At 39.5% G+C, this 18,508-nt stretch overlaps 4 protein-coding genes across 4 annotated transcripts; 1 reads left to right on the top strand and 3 right to left on the bottom strand.

Annotated features, from left to right (window-relative positions):
- Nucleotides 1-10,546: 10,546 nt before the first annotated feature.
- Nucleotides 10,547-12,956, bottom strand: EAE98_006222 (uncharacterized protein; the record flags this gene model as incomplete). The annotated part of the gene is made up of 3 exons (XM_038953844.1): nucleotides 10,547-11,834; nucleotides 11,896-12,743; nucleotides 12,803-12,956. 2 exons carry the CDS (start codon nucleotides 12,954-12,956, stop codon nucleotides 12,031-12,033), a joined length of 867 nt encoding a protein of 288 aa, XP_038809634.1. The 3' UTR covers nucleotides 10,547-11,834; nucleotides 11,896-12,030.
- An 845-nt stretch (nucleotides 12,957-13,801) lies between these two features.
- Nucleotides 13,802-15,698, bottom strand: EAE98_006223 (uncharacterized protein; the record flags this gene model as incomplete). The annotated part of the gene is made up of 3 exons (XM_038953845.1): nucleotides 13,802-15,186; nucleotides 15,237-15,515; nucleotides 15,566-15,698. The coding sequence occupies 3 exons, from the start codon at nucleotides 15,696-15,698 to the stop codon at nucleotides 13,802-13,804; spliced, it is 1,797 nt and encodes a 598-aa protein (XP_038809635.1).
- Nucleotides 15,699-16,065: 367 nt separating this feature from the next.
- EAE98_006224 (uncharacterized protein) lies at nucleotides 16,066-16,322 on the top strand (the record flags this gene model as incomplete). The annotated part of the gene is made up of 2 exons (XM_038953846.1): nucleotides 16,066-16,165; nucleotides 16,204-16,322. 2 exons carry the CDS (start codon nucleotides 16,066-16,068, stop codon nucleotides 16,320-16,322), a joined length of 219 nt encoding a protein of 72 aa, XP_038809636.1.
- Nucleotides 16,323-16,719: 397 nt separating this feature from the next.
- On the bottom strand, nucleotides 16,720-17,954 carry EAE98_006225 (uncharacterized protein; the record flags this gene model as incomplete). Its single annotated transcript, XM_038953847.1, has 2 exons — nucleotides 16,720-17,615; nucleotides 17,690-17,954. 2 exons carry the CDS (start codon nucleotides 17,952-17,954, stop codon nucleotides 16,720-16,722), a joined length of 1,161 nt encoding a protein of 386 aa, XP_038809637.1.
- Between the last annotated feature and the right edge of the window lie 554 nt (nucleotides 17,955-18,508).

Here is an 18,508-nt window from a genome sequence, read left to right on the forward strand (position 1 = left end):
ATGAGATGATAAATGAATGAGATTAAATCCATCATAATTTGTAAAGGAAGAAAAAAAATGAATTCATGAACTGATTTGATTTGATTACTTGGTGGGTGATTTTTATATGTATGTGAGAGATACTGTGACATGGTGATGTGATGTGATGTGATGTGATGCGATATGAGGTATGATGTCAGATGTCAGATGTGTGATGGTGATGAGATGAGAAGAGAAGATAAGTGCCGAATGAATGGACCGAGAGAGGGTATTTGTGGAATAGAAATGGGGATGGGGAAATACTTGGATTTGGTGGATTTGGTGGATTGGGAAGGAGAAAGATTTTCGTATGAGGTCACTTTTTGAGGGGTGGTAGGGGTTAGTAGGGGTAGTAGGAGGGGTTTTTGTGGAGGTTTTGGAGGGGGTGTGTGGAGAGGGGGGTGGATTGGGGTGTGGAGAGGGGTGGAGGGGGGGGAAGGGGGGAAGAGAGGGGGAAGGGGGTATGGAGAGGGGGAAGGGGGAAAGAAAGGGGGAAGGGGGAAAAGAGATGGTGGAGGGGTCTAGAGGGGAAGGGAGGTTTTGTAGAGGATTTGAGGAGAAAATAGGAAGGGATATAGAGGGGTTTTTGTAAAGAGTTTAAAGGGTTTGGAAGCTTGAAGAGAAGAAAATGGGGAGAAGTGAAGGGTTTAGAGGGGAAGGGAGATTTAGAGATTTGGAGGGTTTGAAGGGTTTGATAGGATATAGAGGGGAAGAGAAATGGAGAAAAGAAAATGGGGAGAAAAATGGGGGAAAGGGAAGAGGAAGGGAAAGGGAAGAGGAAGGGAAAAGGAAAGGGAAGAAAAGAAAATGAAAAGAAAATGAAAAGAAAATGAAAAGAAATGAAAAGAAAATGAAAAGAAAATGAAAAGAAAATGAAAAGAAAATGAAAAGAAAATGAAAAGAAAATGAAAAGAAAATGAAAAGAAAATGAAAAGAAAATGAAAAGAAAATGAAAAGAAAATAGAAAGGGGAAAGAAAAGTGAAAAAAAAAGAAATGAGAAGAAAATAAAAAGAAAATGAGAAGAAAATAAAAAGAAAATGAAAAGAAAATAGAAAGGGGAAAGAAAAGTGAAAAAAAGAAAATGAGAAGAAAATAAAAAGAAAATGAAAAGAAAATAGAAAGGGGAAAGAAAAGTGAAAAAAAAGAAAATGAGAAGAAAATAAAAGAAAATGAAAAGAAAATAGAAAGGGGAAAGAAAAGTGAAAAAAAAAGAAAATGAGAAGAAAATAAAAAGAAAATGAGAAGAAAATAAAAAGAAAATGAAAAGAAAATAGAATAAAAAAGATATTTTGTAAAAGGATATAAAAGATTTTAAGGATAATTTGAAAGAAAGAGAGAGAAGAGAGAAAAAGGGATTTGGAAATTTGAAAGATTTGAAAGGTTTAAAGGTTTGAAGGGTTTGATAGAATATAGGGAAGGAGGGGAGAAAATGGGGGAGAAAGGAGGTTTGATAGAATATAGAGAGGAAGAGAAAATAGAGAAAAGAAAATGGAGAGAAAAATGGGGGAAAGGGAAAGGGATATTTTGTGGATGGATATAAAGGATCTCAAGGGTAGTTTGAATGGAAGAGAGAGAGGAGGGAGAAGGGAGAAGGGGGGGAAGGGAGAGAGAATATGATGGTATGATGGTATGATGGTATGATGGTATGATGGTATGATGGTATGATGGTATGATGGTATGATGGTATGATGGTATGATGGTATGGGTATGGTATAGGTATAGGTATTATAGGTTATTTATAGGTATTTATAGGTATTTATAGGTATTTATGGGGAGAATGGAAAGGGGAGAGGGAATGATGGTATGATGGTATGAAAGGGGAAAAGCAAGAGAGTAGGAGTTTGGAATAGTGAGTGATGGTATGCAAAGAGAGTGGGAATTCGAAGAGAATGGGAATTCGAAGAGAGTAGGAATTTGAAGAAGATAGGAATTCAAAAAGAATAGGAATTCGAAGAGGGGGGAAATTTGGAACAGTGAGTGATGGTATACGAAAAGGGGGGTGGTTTAAGAGAAGGGGGGGTGTTTTATAATTGGGATGGTGATTTATTGAGTGAGTAAGTGAGTGAGTAGTTGGATAGGAGGAGAATAAATGATTTGTTTAATTAGGATAATAATTTATTAAATGAATAAGTAAATGAGTAAGTAGTAAGTAATTAGATAGGGGGGAAATAGAATAAATGGATAGAGGGGTAAAGAAGAGATAGAGAATAAGTGAATAAGTAAATGAGTAAGTGATTATATAGGAGGGAGATGGAGTAGGAGATAGTTATTATAAGGATAATTAGAGTAAGAGTAAATAGATGGATAGATAAGTAGTTATTAAAGAAGATAGAGAGAGATAGAGGGAGATGAAAGAAGATAGGGAATAAATAAATAGGGAAATAGATAGGTAGATGAGAAAATAGGTGAGGGAATAGAGAGGTTGAAGGTATAAAGGGATGTGAAGATTATTGATTGGGAATTTTGGAAGGTGGATGGATGGGTGAATAGATGGGTGGATAGGTGGATGGATGGATGGATGGATGTTTAAGTTTGTGGGGATGGAGATGGAGAGGGTGGTTGATGGGTAGGTGGGTTGATGAGTAGGTAGGTAGGTAAGGAAATAGGTGAGGGAATAGAGAGGTTGAAGGATATATAGATATATAAAAGATTGAATTGAATTAGAGGGGATTGGATTAGAGGGGATTGGATATATTTTTTGAAATATAATAAGAGGGGTAGAGAGAGATATGGGAGATCGAGTTTTGGGGATGGATTTTGGGGATGGATTTTGGGGATGGATTTTGGGGATGGATTTTGGGGATGGATTTTGGGGATTGAGAAAGAAAGAAAGAAAGAAAGAAAATTAGAGGGTGATTGAGTATAGGGATTGAAGGCTATATGATTTACAATTTATAATTTATGAGTTGTGAGTTATAGTTTGTAGGTTGTGGATAGATAGAGATATAGGGAATTGGAATAGATGGATAGGAATGAGAGGGAATTATTAGGGATTGATAAATAGAAAGGGAATAGTAGGGAATGGGGGAGGAGAGAGGAGGAGGGAGAAAGAGGGAGAGGGAGAGGAAGAGGAAGAGGGAGAGGAAGAGTAAGAGGAAGAGGAAGAGGAAGAGGAAGAGGGGAGGGAAGGGGAATAGGGGAAGTATAAAGAGTTTGGATATTGGGGAGGAGGGAGGAGGGAGGGAGGATGGTGGTGGTAATGGCAATAGTGATGGTAATGGAATGTTAAAAGTAAGTATAAAGTTTTATATATAGTATGTATTTTTTATTATTTATTTTTGTGTGATTATCTCGATGTTTTATAGTATGGTGAGATTATAATGCTAAAATTGTTGATTGGGTTTGTAAAGGGGATAGGGGATAGGGGGTGCGGTTGGGAATCAGGATTAGAGATTATGTGAGGGATTTGAGATTGAGATGATTAAGGGTGTGAATAATGATATTGATGGATTTGGGAAATAAGTATATTGTATGGGAGTGGGAGAATTTGAAGAGGTGAGGGGGAATAGAGGAGGAAAACGGAGAGAGTTTGGTGGGATTGTGGGATGGTTGGCTGATTGGAGTTTTCTTTTGGGAATTTGGGAGAGGGGAGTGAGTTTTTGGTGTTTATATTGAAGTAGGATGTGAAGTAGTTAGGTAGGTAGATATCAGATGGGTTGATTAGTTGATTGGTTGATCGGTAAGTTGGTAGGTTGTTAAATATAGAGATTTTGTTTATTTTCTTTATTCTTGTTTTTTTTTTCTTTGTTCCGGTTTTTTTGGGGGGTATGAATAATTTAGGAGTTGGGAATTGGAAAAAGAGGGTAGGGGATTGATGATTGAATGTTTGGATGAGTGGTTTAAGTATTGAGGAAGGAAGGGAGGGGGGAGAGATGGAGATAGGGAGAGGGATAGAAAGAGAAATGCTTTTTGTTGGATATTGGATGATGTATTTGATATTACTTATTGGGATTCGAGTAGAATGTTTGAAGATGGGGATAAAAGGGGATGAGATTGTTGGATTAGATTGAAGTGGGATATGAGTTTGAATTTGGGTTTGAAGTGATGGGTTTGAAGTGATGGGTTTGAAGTGATGGGTTTGAAGTGATGGGTTCGAAGTGATGGGTTTGAAGTGATGGGTTTGAAGTGATGGGTTTGAAGTGATAGGTTTGAAGTGACGGATATTGATATATCAGAATCAAGAGGTGATGGATGTAATAAACGGTGAAGCGAGAGGGAAGGAAAAGGGGGAAATGAAGGGTAGTAGATAGACGGTTAGGTAGGCAGATAAATGGGGATAGATTAATAAGTTGATAAGTTGATAAAGGGGCGAAAGGGAAGAAGGGAGAGGAGAGAGAAAGTAGGTAGATAAATTGATATATGTATAGATTAGTGTATAAGTAGTTTGAGATATAAAAAGTTTGCTTATTTGAAATGAGAGGTTGAGCGAAGGAAACTAGGAAGGAGAGAAGATGAAGAGTTGGAAGGGAAGTTGGGATGGTTGGAGGAGTGGTTGGTATGATATGAACGGATGAACAGACGATCGTATGTATAAATACGTAGAGTACTACATATAAGGATAATAGAAGAGAGAAAGAAGTACGGGAGAGATAAAAACTTACTATAATATCGATTCTCTTTCTCTATTCCTTAGCAGAGAGAATTGTAGACTATATTATAGTCTTTCTATTCTGTTATAAACTATATACTATCTACTATCTTCGGAATATTACTTATGTTTATATTACTACCCAAGTAATTATCGTAGTGTTATCTATGATATAGCAAGAGAGCTCTAATTTCTTCTCCTTTACTACTCGAATATTGATTGATTATACTTTATAATAAGGAAGAAAAAACCATCATTACCATCTCATCTTATCTTATCTTATCTTATCTCCCTCTCCATCTATCCATTTCATTAACATTTTCATTTACGATTCCCTGGCAATTACTCCATGCATAGAAGATATAAATATGACATACTCACCTACCTGCGCAATCATTCATGGAAATTCATAAAATTGCATACCAGGTTGTGAAAAAGCGGTGTGAGATTCGATTCAAATTTTCACGTTCATTCCGGTATTCATGCACAACACGATGAAGCAGATAAACGGAGAACAGATTCGCAATTCGCCTGACGAGGCGAGGAGTAATATCTCCTTTGGGATGAATGCATGTATATGGAATGCAGGAGTGTATGATATTGTGATGAGGCTAGAAGGAAGGAGATTCATTTGATAGGGGATTTTACGGAGGAGAATTTGGAAGGGAGGGGGTTAGCTTAGCTTGGGTTAGGGTTTGAGTTGGGAGGTTTTGAGATGAGGTGAGGTGAAGTGATGGAGTGATGAAGTGAGTGATATGATGTCAAACCCCATTAATCTACTCCTTCGAAAGTTAAAAGATTTAAAAAGTATCTAAAAAAGGATATGAAACATGTCAAGAAGGAGAAAAAAAAAAGAAAATCCATGCAGATCATTAGTTGTCTAGCAAAGTGTCTGTGCGAATTTTCGATGCAAATGTGAATTCTCGATCAAGATGCCCATGGGGGTGGAGAAAGTGGATGTTTTTCATGTACTTTTTTTTTCCCTCTGCTTTTTCTTTTTGCGTATGAGATTGTTGGGCGAGTTCGTAGAGTGGTCTGTGTGGATGTGAGGTATATATATGTGGATTCCTCTGGAATGTGGAACTGGGATGGGGAAGTTTTTGAGACGACAGGGAATTTGGGAAAGAACAAGATAAATCGATGAAGAGGTGGAGAAATAATAGGTGGAGTTATGGAGAAAGATGATAGATAGATAGATCGATAGGTGGGATACGGGGATTATGGTTTAGAGAGATAGAGGAGAGGTGGAGAATATGACGAAAGATTTTTCATGCGTTGGATGTATGAGAGCGGAGTATGCACATACGCACGCGAAGTAGGTATGTGTGTATGTATTGTATGTATGTGTGCTGAATACACTTTGTGCTACAGTGTGAAATAAGCGAGGAGAGGTTTGGGGAATGGTTTGTTCAGACAGCGAGCTACTACTTATTTGATTGATTGATTGATGGAGAGATTGAAATGTGTTGTAACTTGCCAGTGCAGTGAGACACAAGACATATTCTTTGGATGATGGATGTCAAAATACAATGTGTGATGCTTATGCATACTGATTGGTATGCACCAAGTATGTATGTACCATGTGTATCAAATCCCCACGCAGCAAGCCACGTCTAAGAAGTCAAACCCCCAGAATATGTATGTATGTATGAGTGGAGTAGCATGGGGAATACAAAGAGGGATAGATTTGGAAGATCTTTGGGCTTAAGACAATATTCAGAAACTAGTGAGTGATTCGATTGGGGGTGTTTCTGAGTGGCAGATATCAAAAGTTAGAGTCATGTATTGTGGAAGGTGGTGAAATGATGTGGAGAAGAAAAGACGAGACTTCTTCTGGTGAAGATTTCATTCTCTTAATGCGCGTCTCTTCTTGCTTAAGATTGAAATTGTGAGGATGAAGTTTTATGAAAAGTGGGAAGTCGATTAGGGTATCGTTGGTATTACATCGATGGTGATTATGAATTCTTCATAATGTTTCCAGCATAGTTGTATTCTATATTGTATGATTCATTAAAACTTTTCAGTGTTGAAAGCTTATATGCCGTAGTATGCTCATGTAACGAAATGATCATATTTACTATATCGATCAACACCAAAAGAAAATCATATGGTCTAACTGAGGATGTCAAGACAATGTTCCACTATGTACCATATCATGTGAATCCGCACTTCAAAGTCTAGAGCATATGAGTACCCCTGAGTCCGAAAGCTAGGCTGAAGAACTCTTCTGTCATTTAAGGTGAATAGAAGAGGGAAGATAGATACCTAGATAGATTTGGAAAACCTCAACTGGATATCAGATTGATGTTTAATGCGCTGCTGTCGAATTAGGTTTGCGGAAGCTAGATTGAATTGTCTTCTCTGCTTTTATGCGAAGTTAAGAAAAACTTTATCGGATAGAAACAAGAACTAGCAAGCGAAGATGAATTGTTAATATAATATCATTATAACCAATGTAAGTACCTCAGGATCAAGTCAGAAGGAATAGTTCACAAAAACCAATTCGTTGTTGCGAGAGAATGCATTTTTTGCTAGGGATATATTTTCAGAGACGCAGTTAGAATGCACCGTAAATGAATGCAGATTTAATTAGTGAGGATCCTGTTTCGTGTGAATATACTCTCCTTTTTTCAAGTTCGCTTGTTGTTACTGGGGGTTGATCTTGAGTTAAACATTTACAGAGGAGTTATTCAATCGACCAAATAGCGATATAATTTTTGACATCTGCCTAATATCACATACAGCATTGTTCTTCAAGAAATGACCTTGTAGGAAATTGAAAAAGAAAATCTTCCAGGTCCTTCTCGAGAAAGTATAATCTTCGATTCGAGATGGATTCTCGAAAAGCATATAATCTCCTGAATCAACAGACATGAATTGACAACAATATCTAGTTCTAGTCGACATTTATACAATCATCTATATACTATATAATACGTGAATGAGACTACTCTCTAACAAAAGCTTCTATAATTCCATCCGCATCCGGCTCATCCTATTCCATTCACATCGTCAGTAACTCACTCATAAAAAAATGAAAAGAAAGATCTTAAAAGAACCTCCCTAATAAAACAATATCCCCACCCATCACACGCTCAAAGCAAAGGATAAGCCTTCAACTCACCCCCGGAACCCAAATCCCCGTGACTTCAAACCCAGCCTTTACAAGCAACTCTCTCCATTCTTTCCCCGTCCTCTCGATCCCCCCATTAAAAGCCATCATTGTCAAATCCAAAAGCGCATAATATATTGACGCCCCTGATTCCGGCACGATCATCTCATGCATAATGAGTTTTGAGTAGTTTGGTTTCATTGCACTCTTAAGAACGCGGAGGATTTCGAGACATTTGTAGTCAAACCAGTCGTGGATAATGTGGTGATAGAAAATAAATTCTAGAGTCTAGAAGGAAAGGGGTGTGTGTTAGTTCAGAGAGATGGGGACCGGGAGAGAATGTAAGGTTTGAAGATATGAGGAAAGATTAGGAAGAAATGGTTGAAGGAAAAAGTACTCTTAACAGGCTGCTCTGTAAAAAAAAATCATATCCGCATTTCTGTATCCCCTCGCCTAATTCACCCTCGCCAATCTCCTCCAAAACATGCGGTTGATCTTGCAAAACCAGTCTCCTCACCCCTTTTCCCTTCCGCCAAACTTCTCCTTAAAAGCCATAACATCATGACCCTTCCCTCAACCCACATCCACCAACAGCGCATTATCTGCCCCTTCCACCCACTCGAAAACCCTCTCCTCGACCGGCCGGCCACCAATCCAACCAATATTTCCGCGCTCCCATCGTATTTCCCATAAATGTATTAAAATCTCGAAGCACATTTCCAGGCATAGTACTAAAATAATCGAAACTTTGGAGCTTAGTTCCGTGCGCGTATGGCATGAGGCCATCGTGGGGATTTGTGGGCGAGGTGTGGCTCGTTTCGAGGAAATAGCGAGGAGAGTGCAGGGCGGCTAGCATGGAGGTTGCGAATTTAATGGTTTTTGATGTTTAGTGAAGGATGGAGAGGGGATGGGAAAGGAAAAGCGAGGAGAGAATGAGGATAGACAGACAACATGCGATGACCAGCCGCAAGACCCTTCTGCGTCAAAGCTCTTGTAACAGGAGTAGCCCCCCCCAAGTTTCCTCATCTGCTTCCTTGACAAAATTTGTAGAGGAGAGAGGTCTCAATATTATTTACATTCTGTTATTAGTTTCATCAGTTTCTTCATATTCAACGTACAAATATGAAAAGTGTATAAATACTTAACAACAACTCTTCTGCACCTGACAACTCTGCCAATTTCACTACGTTAACAGGCTCATATTTCACAATATGTTCAAAAGATTTAAATCTACTGCGATTCGGGCGCTCATGGGTATGAATGTCTACATCTCGTTCAAAATTATTAGACTCATATCACTCATACCCCTCGTACCTCCAACTCGATGAGTCCCAGGAAGCATAAGACGTATCGAAAAAGCAAGTTCCATGGCAACATTTTCCGGCGCCTCAATCGCTGCCGTAAGCGTCTTACTCAATCTAACAGCTTCTTATTGACTTTTCGGAGAACTTCCATATGAAGTATCTGACAGTAGTGTACTCAGATTTTTTCAAATTTCTTGGGCTTCTGGATTTGCCATTTAAGAACAGATACATGTAATTCAATTGTTGAGATGTTACAACGTGATTGGGCGATGCAAAACTCACTGACGAAAAGAAATAAACATATTAATGGAATTCTAGGTCGACGAGTCTTTATACCTTCCAAATCACGTAGCTTCTAAAATTTTGTAGAACGTCATATTTTCACTTCAGCTCACCTCAAATATGCTACACCGGAAACCGCGAGAAGAGCGGTTGTGTAACGCCAAAAAGGTATCGCTCGAGATGGGTTAAATTGAATCCTTGCTCAGGGTGCATATGTTATGCAGTGTTTTTGCGATTAGGGTACATTTGGCTATTGTGTCGCGGTTCTTCTGACTCGACTCTTTGGTACGATGATTCTTGATTCGATGATCAATAGGTCTAGGAGAGCCTATAATTGATAGCTATCGGTTGGGGGCCTTGAGAGAAATGCAAAGTGTGGCGATATCAATTACGCTGCAGTTGTTGGTTTATGTGAGAATTCAGTATAGAGAGAATTGGGACATTATAGTTTCATTACTTTGGAAGATTGTACTTTATCAAAACTAAAGTTACGAATGCCGAAACGTTGTTGAATGTTGGTACTCGCATATACAATAGTTGAATACAATTCTTGTCGAATGAACAACGTCTTCAATACCTCATTAGAAATACACCCACAAAAAATCCAAGGTCCCAAGTCACTTTTACACTCGAAAATCTGCTTCTTCTACTCTCCATACTCACTCGGAATTCAAGCAATAAATGTGCGCAGTAACCTTCATAAAAAGTTGCACTATGCCCCCACTTTGCTTATAGACACCAGACGTATAATAATTTGCACTTGAATTTGAAAGATTCTCCAAGACTTAGAGGCTATGATTATGTACAGTCCTCAAAATCAAGATATATTCCGAAATAGGAAGCATGTGTTTGTATCGACTTGGTTGATAAGTGTAAAGTACTTTAGTCTATTATGGTTGTATTCGTTCTTGATCATTACTATCTATGGGAAGCTAGTATTCAATATAGTAGAAGTGCTAGCGCTAGTGCATACGCTAGTGCAATACAGTGCCCTCTTTAGATCACATGATCGATATCCCGACAGCATGAAAGAAGTCGATTCTCACAACTACGTTAAATCTTCCGTAAAAGACCACTTGGTCCTTATTTTCGACCAGCAACGGTAGAAATGATCCAGTGGTATATGTTATACGGTGATACTGAGGTTAGCCCAAAAGACCAGTATATTATAGAGCTAAAGTTTGGTATAAATGTATGCGCTATCGTATACACAACCATGATGACCTCTTCTCAAAGATTAGGCATTTGAACATTGATAAATATCTTCTCGGCTGTCAAGATGAATAGCTAATATAATCAAAGAATCTATGTTTGGCAATTACATAGACGTATCAGATTCGGATTTGGAAATTGTGATTTGGGTCACTAGAATAGATATTTTCGTGCTTGAAATCCCTTCTTATCCGGTATATCACCTGTCTCCAGATCCTCCACATGAAATCTTGAAGCAAAGGGATGATTTGCTCAAGGTAGAGCTCATATTTAGACCTGCTTTTGAAAACGCCCAGTAGTGATCACTGGAAAGCGTAATTGCTTTTCCAACGTTATCTAGAAAGTAGAGCGACCTTATACCACAGTTCAGGGGCGCCTGCATGTATGTATACAATTATATCTCTATATTGAAGACCCTTTTTATGGCTGATGACTTATGAACAACAGGTCCATGGAAGGAATTGCAGGCCTAGTCGAAACAATTCAATAGATTATCATTGCGATAATCGTCCCTTTACGGTAGAGAAAAGTATTAATCACCCTGATGACTCTGATTTGCCTTTTACTTCATTCCCCCCACGATAACTCATCCAGGCCCGATTCAGATATTCGGTAAAGAAAGCCAACAACCAAAAAATGTTAAACTCACTGCTCCATCATACACTTTTTATTCCGCAAAAATATTCCTTCAAGTTTCCATCTTAATTGACGGCCTGATCTACCTTCTTACTGCAGTCCTCTGTATGGCATGATTACAGCACATTCAACAGCAAGACGTGGAGTCGTTCTGGAACCTGGGTTGAGTTCATGACTACGGTACCTTGTGTTATGTTGATAGCTAAGCGGAATGATTATAGCGACAGGTAATGAACGCTCGTGGGAACTGAAATATCAAGATTTTCATCTGAATTCAACAATACGCCGCTAGCTCTTTACCGATAGTCTATTTTAATTGTCGGATTTCTTATCCACCTACTCGGTCGATTCTTATCGACCGGCTACAGGCTTGAGATCCGGCAAAATCCCGTGAACAAGAGCGTATGGTATTATGCATTCTCCAAGTTTATGACTTCTTGCCTTGTGAGAGTTGGCCATGTTGCTTTGAAGAATATGGGATCGGTATTGCCCTTTTGCCTGACAATTGTGATCTCAAAGTACTATGGGAAGAGTTCAAGAAGTGCACTCGTACTTTGAAAGTCCATAGAACGCAGCCATTTTGAGGTTTCCTCATCTGTCTATGTTCTGTCGTTTCGCCCACCATCAGAGCTACAACTTCGTGTAGCTAGAATTTTTTAATTTTTTTTTAGATCGATGTATCTAGAAGCGTCAGTAAGATTAGCTATATCCAAACACAACATTGCTCAGGTAGGCCACCTACCGCTTTCGAAATTTAATCTGAGCTTGAGATATTGGATATCTGTTCAAGTTCACTTCTTTCTCCCTTCATCATCTTCTCCATCTCCATAAGTCCGTGCTTTATGCGATATTCCCAACCCTCCAATCAACAAAACCATCAAATCAGTTCCTCAAAAACTAGTCTCTTCTCACCTCTTCCACTCCTCCATTTATTAGTGCTCATTAACAACTCCTCACACCCCTCTAACAACCACTTCCACTTCCTCGCAAAGGTTTCTTCTACCTCCCAGCTTCCTGGTATCCACGGATCACCCCAAACAATGAATCCCGTTCTTCCTCCTCCACCCTCTAACCCATACATAATATCCCTACAAAACTCTATATCATCCCATTCATCACCTCTTGAGAGCGCCGAAAGAATGAGATCTCTACATCTTGGAAATGGGAAAACATCAATCTCAGGATGATGTTCTATTTCGATTTGTAGGTTTGTAGGTTTTAGCGCCAGTGGAAGATTTGATAAATCTGGTATACCCTGCGGATACTGTGTCGATGATGATGTGTTGAATGGAGAAAGAATATCATCATCCATACGATCAATAGGTAGTTTGAGGATTTCCACATTAATAGATAAAGCACGGATGATATTGAAATGAAGAAGAGTGAGTAAGTAGGAGTCTGCTGAGATAGAAGTATCGGTGATATAGGAATTGAATGATCTGGAAGCGACAATACGTTTGACGTCTATGTGATTGATACACATACATTCTTTTGCAGGGGGTGTAGTAGGATCAAGGATTACGGGACCTTGTGATTCTACGACTTTCGTTATTGCTTTGAATTTTTTCGAGTCGGCTTTTCTACGTTGTCCTAATATTGAGATTAATACAAACGATGAGTTGGATCATAAAAAGACTAGGGTTACAAACGAGAAGCCCTTTGATTCAACCGATTTTGCAATTTCCTCCTCATAATCGTACTACTGGTACCCGTCCAATCTTCTTCCAGATTCTGAATCTGTGACCTTTGCTTCATAGGCAGAATTTCGATCCGCGGTATCTCAATACATGATGCTTCAATCATGGGGCTAATCACATTTCCGGATTGCGGCGGTGTTGGCTTAGTAGTATAACCACTTGAAGGCAAAGCAAGTGAAGTGAAAGTTCGCGAAGAGAAATGCTGATCTAGCCTTATATTTATCCCCTAGAGTGTGACAAATGAGCTCCGAAAGTGGTCCGTGCAATATACCTTATATAATAAAGCCTTGTTGAATAGAAGAACTATTTTAATAGTTTTTCAATTCATATTATTTATAATAATATCTTTTATCTTTTTATCTCATTAAGTTCTTTAAAATTGTATACTGAATTGAATATTTATTTTGATATTATAAATATTAATTAAGGATTATATTAGTTATAAAGTCTAATATTTAAGAATTTGATAAATTTAATAATTTAATAATTAAAAGATTATTGTATGAGTTTAGATTTGAATGTATAATATAACTGAAAACTAATTACCTAGTATACTCATCGACTTCTCAAGTTTTAATTGATAGTAAAATCTCTTTTCTTTTTCTTTTTTTAATTTTTTTTTTAGATTATATACTAAATTAATTCTTTTTAAAAAAATATTTCTCTAAGGTTTCTATAGATATATTATACAAATTACAGATTTTTTTTGGTATTAACAGAAATCTATTTTTAGGGTTTTGTTCAAATGTTTATTATACCTCGGTATATCTACGGGTAAGCTAATGCAAGGTGCTGACATTCAGCAGGGATTTGGACGTTGCTGAGTCAGCGATGTCTCGGGGTAAAAGGGAGATATATTTGGGGTCCGCCGACAGTTGTTACCAAAAGGTTATTTATTGCAAACTGAGAAGTCATGTCATTTCATTCGTAACTATGGTATATATATGCCGCTTAATCATGATCTCGCATAAGCCCTTCCGCTTCATGACCATCAGATGATCCTTCAATAGAATCGAAATCTTCATGGCCATCATCAGTAGACTTCATCAATCCCGCCATCCGAATAGCATCCTCTTGTCCTTTCTCCACATCTACCATCCAAATGAGTGGAATAGGTAATGCAATCAAAACTGCTAAAAATCCAAATGCCGGTCGAATTTGTCCCGTTGCATCTACAATTTTACCAACAATAGCCGGTCCTACTGCCGAGCTTCCTTTATCTGTGATTGCGAATAATGCATAGAATGCAGCTTCACTACCGGGCGGTATTAATAGACCATAAAAGGATCGACAGTATGAAGATAGACCACCCATCACCATTCCGTGAATGATACCTAGAGGGTAAATTTCATACCACTGTTGCAAACCTCCTACTCCCCAAGCCTGTACAAATGGTATAAAACCGAGAAGTCCATACAATGGAACCAATTCCAGAAGTAAGAGACAACAGACGATTATATGGTTTGTTCTCAAACTGAATCGTTTTGATATGATAGGCCAAACCGTGGCGCCGACTATCCCAGAACTTGTGGCCACTATAGAGAGCACAGCGACAGCTACAGTTCCCATCTGTAGCTCAGTTCTAGCGAACAAGATAGCAGTTGCTGAAATAGTGGCCACAGCATCTGAAAGGAGGAACCAGGCGACAAGAAAAATTAAAACTTGTCGAAGTTTAACGGCGACCTTGACTGTTTTCCATAACGATTTCCAAGCGAAGATTGTGTATGACATACAAGTACGTACGAAAGCTCGTCCCTCATACAAGGCTGTTGGTAATGGTGGTCCAGGTCTATCTCGGAGCCACATAATTGATGGAATTGTAAATGTAAGCCACCAAGACCCAACGAAGAATAATACTGTTCGCAAAGGAAGTGTTGACGAAACCCCCATTTTGTTCATGAAATATAAAATGAGAATGCAGACTACTTGCACGGAAACTGCAGCCATGTAACCAATCCCTACTCCTTTAGATGATATCTGTGTGGAAAGTTGAAGATCTGAAGAATCGGCCTTGGATCCTACATTGACTTCCTTGTCGGTTCTTTGGCGGAAGCTCTCTCTCGGCTTTCGGTTACTGTGTCCGGGAGACATTGGCCGAAGAGGTACAGATGAGGAGCCATTTGAATGAGCTTCATTGCTCTGAGCAAGTGGATGATTCAGAACCAATAATGGCAAGTAAGAGTTAAGAATGACAAAAGAGCATCCAAGACACACAACACAAATGACAGTCAGCAGGGACCCCACTACAAAAATCTGTGGAACTACCAGAAGAAAAAGCATAGCAGACACAGATCCCGTGAAGCCAAATCCTGCTAGAAGCTTCTTACGCCAAGTACCTGGGAACTGTCAGAATTAAGATAGGTAATAAGATTACTAACAAACATACCATGATCAGCAACCGAGCTGACAGAGACAAGGGCGAGAGCCTGCATAAACACAGAAATAGAAAATGTGTACATTGCAAAGCTTGCTGTGGTCAACTCAGTACCAAACACGTTGATGATACATTGATGTGTATCTGAGCCTTCAGTTCTTGACATCAATGCATTGACAGTAGCATTTGCAATAGCGGTTGCATTTTTCGCCGTGCAAGGTGTGATTTTGTCTGTAAAAAGAACGCCTTGTTCACGAGCAAGTTGTTCTAATGTAACGGGTAGAAATGAACCTGTGTACTATGTCAACTTTGGCGTTTTTGAATTCGAGAATATAACGTACCGACAGCACAAACAGCGAATACCTCAGCTGCCAATCCATAACAAAAAAATCCTCTCAGCTCTCGATCGGTTGTTGGACTCGTATCTTCCGCTGGGTAGCGTGGGGCTCGTAGCCCAGAACCGCCATCTTCCATGAACTTGAAGTTACTGTCTGGGTATCATTGAATACAAAGAAGTTCAAAAGAATATTTTTACGCTCGAATGATATGAAGTTTTGTTGTTCTGAAGGAGGATGAGAAATGCATGTGGTTTTACTTGATTCCGTATCCTGTATTAGCGCATCGGTACGAGCGGATGTGGCTTGTTTCCGGAGTTATTCCGATTCATCAGTTGACATGTTTGTGATGTTCAAACAAATTCGAAACACCATTAGTTTTGGCATTTTATAGACGATTCGAAGCTAAGAGTGTTTGGACTCTTAGAGAATATAAGCGTTATTTCAAATTCATTGTTTTCTAATGAATATCGAAAGATGGGTACTAGATACTTCAATGAATCTTCATGGAGGTTAATGATGTAATCAGTACCCCAGTACAAGCATTCTCCACGTCAAGTTCCGGTTTATCCGGAAATCTGGTCGACGATGTTAACACCGCTTTCAGTATGCCATTGTATTGTGAGACACTACATAGATACTAGTGGTTGATAACTTGGACTTGGATTTGCCCCTTTTTCAACATGGACCTCTGTGGTTGGATTGTCATGGCATTGAATTGATCGCAAACGCTACACGCCCTCCATGCGAAATTGCGAATTGACCATCTAATCTTGAGACAATCAATCGCAACCTCCTTGAGTCTTAGACCTTATGAGAGACTCGGCTAATTAAGCATATCTCAAAATTCATGCAAATTCATGGGCTCTCAGAGCGGACGAACTGCCATAACGTATGAAGCATTGGGTGGCATTGTATTTGTTTCATCATGTTTCTGAGGAAGATGAAGGGGGGAAGTGGGGGAATATAACAGTAGTTCTTTCGACTGTTGGGCTAAAATAATGAGTTTTGTGAAGAGGATTACATGAATCTTAATATCGTCAGCCATTGAGGGAGCACGGGATTCGCGTTGAGCTTACAAAGTCTAAGAGCAATGAAATGGAAAGTTTGGCCCGAAGCGGTGCAGCTGTAGATATTCATGGGCTATTATCATTTATATATCAAGGCCTTAGGGCCTTTAGACCCTCAAACCCTAAATCATCTGTCCATCCCCAGACAACAGAATAATGTCTTGCCAGTAGAAGCCATTCCTCAACTTCATCTAGACCCTCAAGCCTGTCCACTCTTTCTCTTTCTTTGCGTGCGACCCAATGTTCCCAGAAATCTTCTATGCTCACGGCATTGATGCCACCCTTCGTGTTACCAAACCCAAGATCTACTAGCCTATCCTTCTGATCATTAAGCGTCTTATACTTCTGCACCGTAGGCATAGTGATTCCTCTTGATGCTAGATTTTCTACCATCATTTGTCCAAAAGCATCTTGTACTCCCACTGGCTCGTAAAGAACAATCCCAATACTTGGAATCTTGTCTGTGAACCATTTTATGATACTTTGTGCCGTGTTCACCTCAAGATAACATAGGCAACATTCGGATATTATCAGTGTGGCAATGTTACTCTTGATACCATGAAATGAATCGAGACCAATTGTGCCGGGTAGTTTCCGGAGGTCCAAAGGATGGCATACGTATCCAACTTCTGAACGAGACTCAATAGTGCGGCTGAATCCCCATTCTGTATTTTCTTGTGGCCCACTAGCCGCCGTGAATTCTGCGAGCTCGCCATCCTTTTGTCCGATTTCAAAGAACTTCTCATTTCCGATGAGTTCTGCATGATTTTGTTGTACTAAACGATTCTTCGCAACGCATACAGAAGGGAAATCAAATTCATGGTAAACGACATTACTGTGCAGGTTCTTCGCCCGAAGACGAAAATAGCGAGTATCTGTTCCCGCGCCCAAAGATATTATTTGTTTTTGCTGTGAAGTAGAATTATCAGGTTGTGATAAGAAGGATTCGATGAGGAGGTCTAAAGCAGTAGTACGAGAATATGTACCTAATCAAAGTCACAGATTAGCTGGTTCCGAGTAGGTCAGTGGACTGCACTCGCAGCAACGAAGGCTAACGAACCTCTATTTATGATTGGCAGCCTTCGTGTTCCACTTCCTTTGACGAAATAATGAGCAAACTGGTCCTCTAGATAGCCAAGATTGACTGCACTAAGACGAGATACAGCTGCATCTGTGTCGGTACCTTGAATGGCATTATCTTTACGATTTGAAGAGATCTCCGAATGAGGATTCAAAGGATCGCGCAAGCCTTGCCCTCTACCTCTGCCACGAGACCGAGATCCACCTCGCAATGAGAGAAGGTTGGGTATTTGCTGTGCCGACATTTTCGAGGCGCCAATTTGTTGCGTAATGAAAGACTGGGTATGTCTCGATGGCCGTGATTATTGAAGGTAATGTACGGGTGCTGTAGCTTCAAGCTGTGGTGGGGTTCTAGCCCAAGGCTAAGTAGCCTTGGACGAGGCTGATGATTCACTTTGAGGCAACCCACGTGACTGCAGCCATGCTCTTTGTAAGCAAGTTCCATGACATTGCCGAATTGACCATTTGTATAAAGATTGGTTCCACAGCAGGATTATTTGGGCTGCAACACGACAGTTACGATGAAGGCCATGAGCGCAACGTGCGATATGAATAAAAAATCTTTTGTTACCGCCAGTGGCACACAACAGGGGGAAAAAGCACCCTCAGCCTTCAAATGGATTTGCACGATGCATCCATCAGTAGTAAGCATGTTATCAGGAGGATCTGAGTAGTACTCTGAACTTGGCCACATTCAAACAAGTCCCTGTCTCAATATACGTATCTAAAGTTTGACACTTACAATTTAGGAGCATGGAGATGAGAGTATCACGAACGAATGCCGAAATTGTTCAAAGTG

The sequence above is a fragment of the Botrytis deweyae genome (assembly GCF_014898535.1).
Source record: "Botrytis deweyae strain B1 chromosome Unknown BDEW_013, whole genome shotgun sequence".
Lineage (NCBI taxonomy): Eukaryota > Fungi > Ascomycota > Leotiomycetes > Helotiales > Sclerotiniaceae > Botrytis > Botrytis deweyae.